General features: G+C 47.5%; 1 protein-coding gene across 1 annotated transcript in view; it reads right to left on the minus strand.

The window, feature by feature from the left end:
* LOC119372571 (POC1 centriolar protein homolog A) overlaps positions 1-14,509 on the minus strand; it is an 83,083-nt gene that overhangs the window by 60,244 nt on the left and 8,330 nt on the right. The window contains exons 3-5 of the mRNA XM_037643050.2: positions 11,076-11,155; positions 8,209-8,300; positions 102-210 (exon numbers count right to left, since the gene is read on the minus strand). Coding sequence (XP_037498978.1) covers positions 102-210; positions 8,209-8,300; positions 11,076-11,155 — 281 coding nt within the window. The remainder of the gene's footprint in view (positions 1-101; positions 211-8,208; positions 8,301-11,075; positions 11,156-14,509) is intronic.

A 14,509-nucleotide genomic window follows, 5' to 3' on the forward strand; every position in this document is an offset into this window, starting at 1 on the left:
TAGTATGCGTAACAGTGTTGTTTAGGAGCCTGATCTCCTTTACATTCTTGGTTGTGTCGGAACAGCACCGATTTACTACAACTTCACATACTCCCGCTTACCTTGACGGTCATGTCATCCGAGGCAGTGGCCAGTGATTGGCCGTCGGGAGAGAAGTCCAGAGAACGCACGGCCGCAGTGTGTGCCCGCAACACTTGACTTTCGTCCTTCCTGGAGGGACAGGGGAGAGAACAGAAAACGATGCTAGTTTTGCTTCACAACATTGGTCCTCATCAGGGTGGCTTGTTGGGCAAGTTGGTACATAGTTCTAGGTAAAGGGGAAGCCAGCAGTGCCAAAAGCACCTGTGGAATATAATGGGCAATCGGGCAGGTGCGTCAGTGATAGAATGCGTTAGCACGCCAATTATTTACGCCATACGGGCACGGGTGGCAATCTACCGATTCACTGCAAGGTGTGCGGTTGCGCCCCTCTATTCAGTAACGTTTCGGTGACTGGAAGGGCTAAACACTAGGCTTGTGCAAATAGTACATTTTAGGTTCAAAGCGAATTCGAAGCGAATTCGATTTGGTCGAATAATTTCCAATCCAATTCGTATAGTACATATCAAATATTATAAAGAAAAATTAGCATATTTGTCATGAGACAACTAACCTGCACATAATTTTTTAAAATTGAAACAAGGCATGTGCAAATGTCACTCTTTTTGGTTCAAAGGGAAGTGGAAGCAACTCTGAATAGTAGCAGGATTTGACTTTCGGTAGAACGCAAATGATAACCTGCAAAATATGTTACGTTTTAAAATTTACTTTACTTAGAGCATATAAGCCAGTGTAATGAGCTTTTAACCTTAAAACATGATGAATCGATGTGAGGCTAATTTGTTGATTTAACCTTGAAGTGGGGCTTCGCGGCAGTGCGGATTTCCCCTGGAAAGGTGTGTTCACGATACAGCACCCTTGCACCGCAGTGAAACCAGCTTTACAGGGATTACATGCAGTTTATATATATGTTTATTCGTTCAATTTGAATAATTCGAAATTTAGAATAATTAAAATTCGTTTTGAAGTGAATTCAAATACTGTAATATTTGTTCGCATATTCGAACTGCGCGAATATTCGCACAAGCCTATTAAACACAGAAAGAGTGGGAAATTATTGAAGCGTTTCAGATCCATAAACTTGGTCCTGATAAGTGCATGAGCGTGCCATCAATATCTTTGAATAACAAGGGACTCCGGTTTCTTGACAATGATTCTAGCATGTAGTGATAGGGTGCCTTTCAATGTGGCTGCTGTTGTTGCCACACATGCCCATATCGGTTTGTTGTTCGCATTTTGTTCAAATTAAAGTCCGTTGATAGACCAGCATCCTTCCTGTTCCTGTCTGTTTTCTTGTCTTGTTTTTTTTTTTCCGGTTTTCTTCTGGTGCTGCCGGCATCCCCTTTACCCAGCCCTCATTAGGCTTAACATTATTTGTCCTCATCAGGCTAAATTATAAATGCTACACGACACAGGTCTCAGTCATCGATCTCCAATAATGCAACTCTTCATCAGCTGACTTAATTCTGTGCCTGCATATTTACTGATTCTGCCACGACATGCGAGCTTTACTAGCCCCAAGTGCGTAAACCCTTCCCTTGCAACCCTGTTCTGACTGATCACCATTCATCTGTTCTATGCCCTTCATGCAGTCGTAAGTTTACTACCTTAGCAAGCATTTATGTGTAATTTAACAACAGAGATAATTTTTAGCAGACTATGCTATATGTCAATTGCATGAGAAAGGTTGTGTAATCAAAAATCCTTATTCGAGCTACAACGCAAAAGGCTAGCCACACACACCCAAAGAAAATGTACACTGGAAATTGTAGGGTGTTGCCTGAAGAGCATATCCCTGCGGGTTTTTTTCAACTTGGTTAATTATCAGATGAGACGGGATGAAGTGAAACAAAGTAGACTCTCATTAAACGAAACCTGAGCAGACCGGGAAAATGTGTTCCATTTACCACTTTTGTGACTGCACCTATTCTCATCGTTCGTATTGTCACGTGGTCGTGACGTCGACGAAGACAGCAGTCGGCGTTTGCAGAATGAAACTGTTTATTTGGCCGAACTTGTGGCCGGGAAAATGAGAACTAGAACTACAGCAATACACGCTGTACAATGATAGCGGCGAACAGGGCGTCGTCCGTCGATCAACTGACAAGCGGTCAAGTGCGTCGGTTTTTATACAGGTGCTTTCGAACTTTCCATCGATATCGCTGGTGGCGGCGTTATCTCTCGATAAAGCTGGAACATTCGCGTGCGGCGCGAAATCTTAACAAAACGATCTACTACAATCGAGAAGTTTCTCGAACACTGCTTCCTGGACAGCCTCGAGCGTTGACAACCGCCCTTGCTGGTCAAACCCAAAAAACATCAAAATAAGACAAGAAGTGGGCGTGGCATTGCCCCCCTCTGAAAAAGCATCGTCCCGATGCTTGTGAAAGAAAGAAAACAGAAAGAAAAAAAACAAGTGCATACATAAACAAATTACAATAACAAAGGTAAAAGTAGAGTCCCCAGATTCGCTGACGTGCAAAAAACGGCTTAAGACGCACGACATGGACGACTTCAGGTCGTGCGCGGCGTCGCTGGGAGTTCGTAATGCCGTCCGGGATGACCTCGTAGTCAAGAGCGCCGAGACGTCGAAGAACCTTGTAGGGGGCCGAAGTATCGCCGAAGGAGTTTTTCGCTAAGGCCACGTCAGCGTATCGGCGCCCAGACCCAGACGCGGTCGCCGGGCTGGTATTCCACGAAGCGTCGTCGCAGATTGTAGCGACGGCTATCGGTGTGCTGCTGGGTCTCGATGCGCAGGCGGGCGAGCTGTCGAGCTTCCTCGGCACGTTGTAAGTAAGCGGCGGCGTCGAGGTTTTCTTCGTCGGTGACATTCGGTAGCATGGCGTCCAGTGTCGTCGCCGGGCTCCTTCCGTAGACCAACTTGTACGGCGTCATCTGCGTCGTTTCTTGGACGGCCGTGTTGTAAGCGAAGGTCACGTACGGAAGGACGGCGTCCCACGTCTTGTGCTCAACGTCGACGTACATGGCCAGCATGTCGGCGATGGTCTTATTTAGACGCTCGGTGAGGCGATTGGTCTGCGGTTGGTAGGCGGTGGTGCGGCGGTGGCTCGTCTCGCTGTATTTTAAGATCGCCTGAGTTAGGTCCGCAGTAAAGGCGGTACCTCTGTCTGTGATGAGGACCTCTCGGGCGCCATGACGCAAGATGATGTTCTCCACGAAGAACTTGGCTACCTCGGCGGCACTGCCCTTGGGCAAGGCCTTTGTCTCGGCGTAGCGGGTGAGGTAGTCAGTTGCTACGACGATCCACTTGTTGCCGGAAGTCGACGTCGGGAACGGCACCAGTAGGTCCATCCCGATTTGCTGGAATGGCCGGTGAGGTGGTTCGATTGGCTGCAGAAGTCCCGCTGGCCTAGTCGGCGGTGTCTTCCGTCGCTGGCAATCTCAGCAAGTCTTAACGTAGTGGGCGACGTCGGTAGGAAGGCGTGGCCAGTAGTATTTTTCCTGTATCCTCGCGAGCGTGCGGGAAAAGCCGGGGTGCACCAGCCGTCAGGTCGTCGTGCAGGGCCTGCAGAACGTCTGGTCGCGGTGTCGAAGGTACAACGATAAGGTAGTTGGCCCGGGATGGAGAGAAGTTCTTCTTTACGAGGACGTCGTTTTTCAAGAGAAATGACGCCAATCCCCTCCTGAATACTTTTGGAACAACGGCGGTCCTGCCCTTGAGGTATTCCACAAGGCCCCTGAGTTCCGGGTCGGCTTGCTGTCGTTCAGCGAAGTCGTCGGCACTTATGGTTCCCAAGAAGCAGTCATCATCGTGGTCGTCCTGCGGCGGTGCGTCGACGGGGGCACGAGACAAGCAGTCGGCGTCGGAGTGTTTTCTTCCGGACTTGTAAACGACAGTAATGTCGAATTCTTGGAGTCTTAGGCTCCACCGTGCGAGGCGACCTGAAGGGTCCTTCAAGTTGGCTAGCCAACACAAGGCGTGGTGGTCGCTCACAACTTTGAAGGGCCGGCCGTAGATGTAGGGGCGAAACTTCGATGTAGCCCAGATTTTGGCCAGACACTCCTTTTCTGTTGTGGAATAGTTGATTTCTGCCTTTGATAGCGACCGGCTAGCATAACTGATGACCCTTTCCAATCCGTCGGTCTTCTGCACAAGGACGGCGCCGAGTCCTACGCTGCTTGCGTCCGTGTGGATTTCCGTATCGGCGTGCTCGTCGAAATGCGCAAGTATCGGAGGCGTCTGCAGGCGTCGTTTCAATTCTTGAAATGCCTGAACTTGCGACGTTTCCCACCTGAATTCGACGTCGGCCTTCGTGAGTTGCGTCAGTGGCTCGGCGATCCGTGAAAATTGCCACGCCCACTTCTTGTCTTATTTTGATGTTTTTTGGGTTTGACCAGCAAGGGCGGTTATCAACGCTCGAGGCTGTCCAGGAAGCAGTGTTCGAGAAACTTCTCGATTGTAGTAGATCGTTTTGTTAAGATTTCGCGCCGCACGTGAATGTTCCAGCTTTATCGAGAGATAGCGCCGCCACCAGCGATATCGATGGAAAGTTCGATAGCACCTGTATAAAAACCGACGCACTTGACCGCTTGTCAGTTGATCGACGGACGACGCCCTGTTCGCCGCTATCATTGTACAGCGTGTATTGCTGTAGTTCTAGTTCTCATTTTCCCGGCCACAAGTTCGGCGAAGAGTTCTTCCTTCACTCCCCGCATCAGGAAGCGAACTTTCTTTTCTTCGGACATGGCTGGATCGGCATGACGGAATAGGCGAGTCATTTCTTCGGTGTACAGTCCGACGTTCTCATTGGGGAGCTGTACACGGGTCTCGAGAAGGGTTTCAGCCCTTTCTTTCCGGATGACGCTCGTGAAGGTGTTGAGAAATCCGGTGCGGAAGAGGTCCCATGATGTTAGCGTGGACTCTCGATTCTCGAACCAGGTCCTTGCGCCATCTTCAAGGGCGAAGTAGACATGGCGTAGCTTCTCGTCGCAGTCCCAGTTGTTGAACGTGGAGACCCGGTCATATGCCTCCAGCCAGCTTTCTGGATCCTCACATGGTGATCCGCGGAATGTCGGCGGCTCCTTCGGTTGATGCATGACAACCGTTGCAGGCGCCACAGCGGCTGTCATTGTGGCTGTTGTCTTCTTCGTTGTGATCCTGGTCTTGTCCGGTAGGGGTCCGTATTGTGGGGGTAGTCCTTCCAGTCTGCGGCTGGCTCGACTGCCGCTGATGGTGTCGGTGTCTTCTTCGCGATGTGGGCTGGGTTCACGGCTTGACGGGGGCGTCCGGATCATGGAAGAGCAGCACCTCCACCAGATGTCACGTGGTCGTGACGTCGACGAAGACAGCAGTCGGCGTTTGCAGAATGAAACTGTTTATTTGGCCGAACTTGTGGCCGGGAAAATGAGAACTAGAACTACAGCAATACACGCTGTACAATGATAGCGGCGAACAGGGCATCGTCCGTCGATCAACTGACAAGCGGTCAAGTGCGTCGGTTTTTATACAGGTGCTATCGAACTTTCCATCGATATCGCTGGTGGCGGCGTTATCTCTCGATAAAGCTGGAACATTCGCGTGCGGCGCGATATCTTAACAAAACGATCTACTACAATCGAGAAGTTTCTCGAACACTGCTTCCTGGACAGCCTCGAGCGTTGACAACTGCCCTTGCTGGTCAAACCCAAAAAACATCAAAATAAGACAAGAAGTGGGCGTGGCAGTATGCTAAAGATGACTTCAAGTTCAAATTTTGGCGCTCTCTGAGTGCTTCTGGACATCTAATGCTACTTAAAGGGTAAAATAGGCAGTATTTTATCAGTTTCGCTTTTGAGTGTCTTTTCTCACCATAAGGGGATTTTTAAAGCTCCTTCGCAGTCAAGGAGGTGAGTGCTCCTGGTTTTGGTTGTGACGTCGATGTCGCTCGCGGGTGCTCCACGAAAACGGTGAATTTTGACAAATTCTGATGAATCTTAGCATCAAATTCTGGGTGATGGTAGCAGCACAGACATGGAAGACTACTTCAATTCATCATACTTCAGTGCAGATGGCGATAGTGTGTCAAACCACCCCGGAACATCAGCAGATATCCACCAGTAAGTTTCGCTCTCTCCTTGGGCCGCTTTATCGCTGCCGCGTGTTGATGTAAACGTATTCAGTGCATACTAAAGGCCACAGTTCTTATCTACAAGGTGTCAACTTCATTCAGGCGGGAGCATTTGGCGCCGGCCGTAGAAAGAACGGAGTTCTCTCCGCGAAGACAGTGCGGGGTGGACCTTGACCTAGCACTCCGGAGTGCCACGCGGCGGCTTCTTTGTGTTGTTTTATACCACAGAAGTCGTCAGAGAGATATGCAACCACACAAATAAGTATGCGTGGATGCATATTTTCGAAAAGCCAATGCACAGTGAGAGGGACGGATCCTTGAGGGAGGCCACTGACGAGGAGATTTGCATGTTCGTCAGACTTCTGGTGTACACAGGAATCGTCCAAGTCCCGCACCTGCATTGCTATCGGAGTCGACAACACACATTTCAGGCCTTCTTCCACCGTCAGTGATGCCACGCAAAAGGTTCAAGGCATTGCTTGCCTTCTTGAACGTCTCTGATCCGGAGAAGACAACCGTCGCACCCCACGGGAAGTTTCACCATGTGTCTTCTCTACTGCAACACGTAAACGATTCATCCGCGCTATTTCTTTTAACCGCGTCGGAACCTTTCCGTGGATGAGAAAATAGTGAAATATAAAGGTCAGTCTGGTATTCGGCAGTACGTGAGAGACAAAGTGGTCAAATGAGAAACACAAATTGTGGGTTTTGGCAGATTTAGAAACTGGGTACATTGTTCATTTCAACGTACACATGGGAAGGCACCTCGGGGTGCCCAGCACCAACCACAAAAAATTGAAAAATGCCAGAACTGCAAACCATGCTCCGAAGAAAGAAAAGTTGAGCAGAAAAGAAATGTTTTCTGCAAAACATGTGCAACCAACCTTTGTTTCCCCGTGTTGGGAAACTGCTTCGCACGGTGGCATGATAGGCCCTAGTGCTTATATTTTTGTATGCACGTCAATAACTTTCACACTTACAGAGTTTATATTTGCAGTATTATTTTATAAGGGCTTTGTGTTTAAAACGTCTATTTCAATTTTTTAAAATGTTTACCCTGTGCAGAGTAGCACTGATGTTCTAATGAGCTTTCTTTATTTTTTTTTACATTTTTCTTTGTTTTGATAATATTCAAAATAAATCTGTTGTTTGAAATGAATACTACTGGAAAGACCAATTCTTCTTCTATTATTTGATACCATGCACTTTAGCATCAATCAATTTCTATGGCAGGAAAAAAAATCTTTCCTGGTCTAGCCAAAAACAACCGATTTTTCTGTGGTCACGAAAGTGTTGAGCAGCAGTTCCGTTTATTGAGAGGCTACAGTATATCAAATATGATGATGTCATGCTTCCAGGAGGCCTCACTGCCAACCTAGGCTCTCTCTTTACCTCAGCTTGCATCTGCAAATGGCATATTCTCTCTGCCTTCTCCCATAGGACAGCTGAAGGCCCACGTCCCATTTACATCAAGACCACAGCCAATTTTGTTGAGTGGTGTACTTTCTGTGGCGCACGCCACAGAAAGTACACGTATCATACGTATGATGAAGTACACGTATCATACGCATCATACATATGATGAAGTCTGCATAAAATAATTTACTGAAGTCACGTGCCTGAAGCCATATTGAAGTCATACTAGCTGGCTCATTGCCACAAAGAGTGCCATTTCAGCTGCTCGCAGGCAAGATACAAATTATGTTACCACGGTGTTAGAAGTGGATGCTACCATGCCTGCACATTTTTTTTTCTTGGTGTGCGCGTTTTTCTGAGCCTGTGAAACAAGTTTATTCCAATGAACCTACTTTTCGTCATTACAACAGGATTTTTTCTCATTTTTATTTTTGTTATTTATGAATAAGCCATGCATCTAACCTATAGAAAATATTTGTCACTTTGTGGTCATTCTAAACAGAAATTAGGGTAATTTTTTAAAATACGTTGCACTGAAGATTTCAAATGTGCACTGAAACAATTGGCAATGGAGGACTTGGCCAAAAAAATCGGCCCTCAAAGGGTTAATGAATCAATGTCTCACCTATTTATGAACCAGAGGCGTACAGTGCAGTCACGTGATGCAGATGCCAGGAGGTTTCCCGAGGGTGCAAATCTGACGCCATACACTTCACCCTGAGGGAAATAAACATGGCACAGTGAAACCTTGTTACCGCAAACACCGCACTGAGAAACACTTGAAAGTAAGAAAGTTTACTTATAGTATCCCACACTGAATCCTAATAGCTTCAATAAAAAAAAAAGATTCTCTGCAACAAACTTCAGAACACTGCATTTTCAGAATAAGGATCATTACGTAGTTTCCCTCTTGTGTTAACGCTGCCTCAGTACTATATATTCACATTTCCATCCTTCAGGGTGACTGAAGAGACAAGCTAGCAGACGCCACAGCACAGAGAGCGGATGCCTCATGCACTGAGTGGACATAACCAATGAAGGCAGCGCACAATTAAGCAAAAAAAAAGCATAATTGTTGTCTTTACCTGCATAACAAGGTGTGGGTTCGAGCTAGTTGGTACTCCATGATCAACACTTCTTGCGCAAAATTTCTTAGACAACGGACGAAACAGACACGGATGGGCGCCTGTCTGTGTCTGTTTCGTCCATTGTCTAAGAAATTTTGCACAAGAAGTGTTGACCTTTAACTGCAGTGTAGCAATTGTGATGTAAATTAAAATTAATTAATGTGGACAAAAACACACCCTTTCCGCAATGGGATCCGAACCCACAACCTTCGAATTATGCATCTGATGCTCTACCAATTGAGCTACAATTAGGGGTGCCCCCTCGTCCACTTTGTTGGGTATTTGTGTGCGTTTAGTTATGCGACACATGATGACCCCTGGTAAAAAGGGTGTTCCACACTTGCTGTCATGGCTATGAATGTTGCTGGCTAACATTCCAGAAAGTGGACAATGGGGTGCCCTCCATTGTTGCTCAATTGCTGGAGCATTGGATGCATAATTTGGAGTCATGGGTTCGGATCCCACAAACAGAAAGGGTGCTTATTCATCCACTTTCATTAATTTAAGTTTATGTCATAATTAGTACACTACAGTAATGACAATTACTGTCCCCTATGCTTTCCTTCGATTAATTATCTACTGGTTTCATTGGTTGTGTCAAACAAAGAAACGAGGCTCTCGAACAATTCCCTTCGTTTGTACATGCACTGAGTGGAGGTACACAGAGACAGTGTGAGTGAAAATAAAAACACAGAAACCACAGCTCATGGCGAGCACGTAAGCAATGAGAGAAAACTGAGAGGGGGACTTTTTTCTTTTTTTTTTTCCAGAGGCAGCAGCCCATTAGGATGGCAGGGGTGGGGAAGTGGCACATTGTTCACATCCAATAAGGGAGGCACTGGGTGTGATTGCCAGTGCTGCCAGGCACCCACTAGCTTTTCTGAAGGGGAGAGAGGTACCCCAACCTGGTGCTCAGATGTGTACGGCTACTCATCTTGAAAGATAGTCTTTCCTTTCCTCTCTCTCCCAGATCTTTCCCTCCCCACCACGATAACGTGCCACACATACGGGTTGCAGCCTCTCTACCAACATCAAACAACTACGTCTCATTCTTACTATATGTGCTGTCAACCTTGTCAGCTGGTGCTGACTGTTAAAGGGACACTAAAGGCAAATAACAATTTATGTCAGAGTGAAAGCCCAATGTATGACAACTTCTAAAACGGCAATATTATCAACAGCAGTGCCCTACTTACCGAGAAATTAAGCTAAATGTATCACATGATGAGCGCCACGAGTGGGACATTTTCGAAGTGATCCCGATGACGTATGGAAGTCGGCCTACAATAAATCACTAGTAATCAAACTAGCAGCAGTAAAAAAAGAACATTCCGAGCATCAAAAGACGTAATAAAATGCTGTTTGTTCGTTTCCGCTTGATTCATGGAAAACAAAACCTCCGTGGCGTTGCCATGGGGAACGGCGCGCGTGGTTCAAAGGTTCCGTTTTCGCCGAACTGCGCCTCGCCCGTCTCAGTGGTAGTTTCGGGATCGCGTACTGCCGTGCGTGTTTTGCGCGCTCGTGAAAGTCGCTCTGACAGAAAGTTCGACCAAATGCCACATGCGTGTGATATTGCCGGATGCCCGAATGGTGCACAACGCCAGTGCTGCAGCAAGGAAACCGGTGTGTCTTCTCACTGGGTGCCGCGGAATGAACCCTTACGCTCGAAGTGGCTTAGTGTCATGCCATTGCGCCAGTGTGCTAAACAGTCAAAACCTCTGCGTGTGTGCTCGCTGCACTTTCGTACTGCGGATTACGAGACCAACCGCAACTTGGTGAAGGCTTTGAATGTGCCCATCCGAGCAAGTCTTTGCCGCAGCGCCGTTGTTGCTACTGTGGGTCCCGCTACTTCCGCTCGGCTGCTACTAGTGTCGGCGGCCGCGCAGTAAAAGCGGGCAACGTTGGGCACGGCAGCAGTGACGTATGAAAGTCGTATTTTCAGGCGGGAGATTTGAAGCGCGCTAACGCGATGCGGACCACTAAAAACGTGATTTTATTTCAAAATAAGCACTTCCTTGGCACAAAAGCAGCACTACGAGGTTTCTGGACCGCTATTTCAACAATCAACGTCGACTTAATATTTGCCTTTAGTGTCCCTTTAACATAGGGGCACAATCGCCTAGCATCAGCCGTAATGTGCAGTCACGTAACCTGTCTTTCAATTGAAATACATTAGCATTCTTTCATCTCAGCCCCACTGAAGCATGACAGCGAGTCAATCCCACGAGCTTGTGGTCATTAATGCAATGCTGCGGCCATTGAGCTACCACAGCAGACTGTGATCACAATCGTGGAATTCAGGTAAACGCTCAGTGACACCCACTGAAATTCACTGCAACAGAACGCTGGTCAGGTGGCGACTCACCGTGTGACCAGTGAATCGTAGTGCCCGCTTCTCCTCGCTGAGGTGCCACATCATGACCGAATGGTCGGCTGAACTGGCCGCTGGGAAAGAAAAAATAAAAGAACAGGCTAAGACATCAGCTAATTCACATGCAACTATTCGTGTGCAAGGGCTTCTACAGAACTTTTTGCAGGGGGGTGCATCCGCAGGCAGTGATGTGGGGGGGGGGGGTCATGCAGCACAAGCAGCCTTTCTTTCACTGCCATGAAATGACTGGTAAGATTAGTCATACTCTCTTAACAAAATAAGTTGCTGGGATAATTGGTTAATAATCTTAAATGCTGGATAGCACGCATATCACAAGGCATAGAAAGAACACTGATGCACAGGAAAAGTGCAAGTAGCACTTGCCCTGTGCATCAGTGTTTTTCTTGTCTCCTGTGGTGAATCCGTGCTATCCAGCACGGATTCACTGGATGCATCAAGCACACATATGGTGTTCTCTGCACAGAATCAGTGTGGTCCAAGTAAGGACAAAAATGTAAATGGGACACCAACCCCCCTTCATCAAGTCACTAAGCCAGATACTTGGCCTCTGGTCGGTCATTTGAACAGGGCTGGAACAAAGCCAAGCTGCCAAGCAGACCTGGCCTGAGAAAATATGCTTCGGTCACGTATGTGACAGAGGATACACACCATCCTCCCACCGGCTAGCGGATCCCAACCTGGAGAACTCGCACTCTAGCGGGCACGCTAGAATGATGTACCCACTAGACTTGATTCTCGTGAAGAATTGAGGTCCACCCCCTGGCCGGAGCCATGTAACTGTGCTTCAGGTCACATGCTCACAACTCTGGTTATGTACTTAAGGGTCATAACGCTATACGTACCTGTGTGATCACTGTTCAAAACCATATAGATGGCTTGCACGGACATCACTCAAACCACCAAGTTGGAACACTGCATGGTGGGACACGAAGTTTGTGATGTCATGTATCAGTACATCGTACGCCATTTTTTTTAAACGCGGAAGTGTTTTATGCCGGTGTCCACCAAGACTTCAGTGACGTATTTCCGTCACTGAAATGACGTCGAAAAAATTTACATGATCAGATGGCAGAGAAAAAAAGTTCCGTCAACGGGCATCGAACCCACGACCACTCGGCCCGCAACAACAGATGACGGGCACGCTATCTACTGTGCCACGGTCAGAGACTCTAGAGGCTTTACAAACGCGCCTTTTTTATCTACCGCTCTCCCGGTCGGCGGTTTGGTGTTGCCCTCTGGGAGCAGTAAAGTAAAGTAATTCATCATTACTGTGGCCTCTGCGATTAACACCTGCAACGCCTTACACGTCCGTTGCATTCGGCGCATTTTCAACAGAAGTTCAATTTTGTCAATGCCTTAACACACCGCGAGGTGGCGATCTTAGTCCAAGCGTCGTAAAAGCGTCGGCCTCGCTCATAGCATCACGATAATCCAAACGAAAAGTAGCTCTGCGACGCGCGCTTGCCTCACCTGGCTGTTACACCGCATTCCCCGCTCACACGCTCACCCCGAGAAAAATCGCGGCCGGGATCGGCACGACGCGCTTTGCGTTTCCCTTTAGTCCGCCCGTCAGGTTCAATCACACTTTAACATGCCGTGGGATGGCGAAGTTCTACGTCCAACATGCGACGCTCTTCTGGCTATCACACCTCGTTCTCTGATTATGCTTTCACCGTTAACTACTACAGCTACCACAAGGTTTTGTGTAATCATTTAACATGGACGTTAGTCGTCGGGATGGAGATGTACCACCAATCATCAAAGTGGGTGCATCCACGTTAAACGGTGCTATTGGCGGTGAGGAGTTACGGAGTCGCCCTCTATCGGACGTGCCTCGATTGCGTGCTAGGCAGGATGCCGCTGGCGCGCGCCCCATAGGTTTTGCTGTCGGCACTCTACAAAATCACCTCGCGGAAGCCCTCCGGGACATTTCTGCGGGTACTTTCGAAAAGAAATATGTACTTTCCTGTCAAAAGAATAATTTTCGACGAACAGAAAGCACAAGATAGTTTACAGTCGCCGTCTCTCTGCAGAAAAGCGAGCACCCGCTTCACGCGATTACCGCGTTTGAGACCCCTGAACCGGCTTCTTGCGTGAAAGGTAGTCACTCGCTGAGTGCAAAATATGTGAAATATCTCGTTAGAGTAGACTGCCTGTATAACCAAACGGAGCATAACAGAAAAAAGCCTCAAGCCAGCGATCGCACGAGTTCGCGACGACTGACGGTGCCTCTGCATGTATGAGCGTCTGCATATATGCTCGTACTGATGGTTTCGCTTTTGCTACGACCGCGTTTTGGCACCACGCTGTGAACTTTAGGCCGCAAAATATGAGAATTTGTGAGTAAACAAACAACCACTGTTGCGCGGACGCTATCAGAGCAGTTCAAAAACAATTTCCTTACAACTGCGGCTTCGGTGCGCATGGCAACTTTGTGATCTGCCGTCCCGACGATTCAGTGTGTTTTTTTTCTTTTTCGGTCTAAATTCAGGTACGTTTCAATGTCATTTGACAAGCTGTCTCGCGCTGCGTAATGATCGGTCTTGCTTGCTTGCTTGATCCTCTTCTACTGGCTCTTACCCACAAAGGGGGATTGGCCATGAAACCGGCGGTAAATATTACATGGAAATTTAGAATTTAGACAAAAGTAATTGAATTAATCGGACTACAAGCGAGAATTGAAAATAAAATAAGAATCTCTCAGCGCGCAAATGCCGCTGCTTCTGTTTCTTTATTCAGCGCATTCGCTTCGTTTGGTGCTCACACAAAACGTGAGAAAATGCCACGCCCTTTTTTAATGCTCCTTAATTATCGTTCCGTTTGCATTCCAGTGAACTTGCCGCTCTCTGTCATCAACAAATTCATAGACCAAAGCTTCACCACTTTGAGATTGCTGGTGGAAGAAGAACCAGTCTACGAGACCGAGCATGTAGTAGCATGCGACGCCTAGGAAAAGAAAGAAAATACAGTAACATTTGACGGACTTGTTGTGCAAGCGTCGGCTGTGAACTAGGACCCACATGAACTTGAAATAGCGGTGAATAAAATAGAAGTTATTGCAGCAACCAGCAGCTGCAAAACAGGATAATAATTATTTGGCGAGTACCCCAGCAATTTTGGCAGCAGTGCCGTGTCTAACGCGAACAGGGTGGCATCTTTCCAATGTAAATAAATGAGGCTCCAAGAAAATACATGGGGTTGGAGAGGCCCAACGTGAGTTTGAGAGTGACACAAATAAATTTGGGACATAGTGTTTGTGTCAGGGGAACGCAAGCTTGACTGAAAAAATTTTATTGCCAACATAAATGCAGCACACAGCCACAGCATATGACTCTCTCGCTATATACATCCACCAGCAAACGTCGCTTATTGTCGCTAAACCAGCTTATGAAGGCGAAAGCCAGATG

Source organism: Rhipicephalus sanguineus, chromosome 10 (assembly GCF_013339695.2).
Source record: "Rhipicephalus sanguineus isolate Rsan-2018 chromosome 10, BIME_Rsan_1.4, whole genome shotgun sequence".
NCBI lineage: Eukaryota > Metazoa > Arthropoda > Arachnida > Ixodida > Ixodidae > Rhipicephalus > Rhipicephalus sanguineus.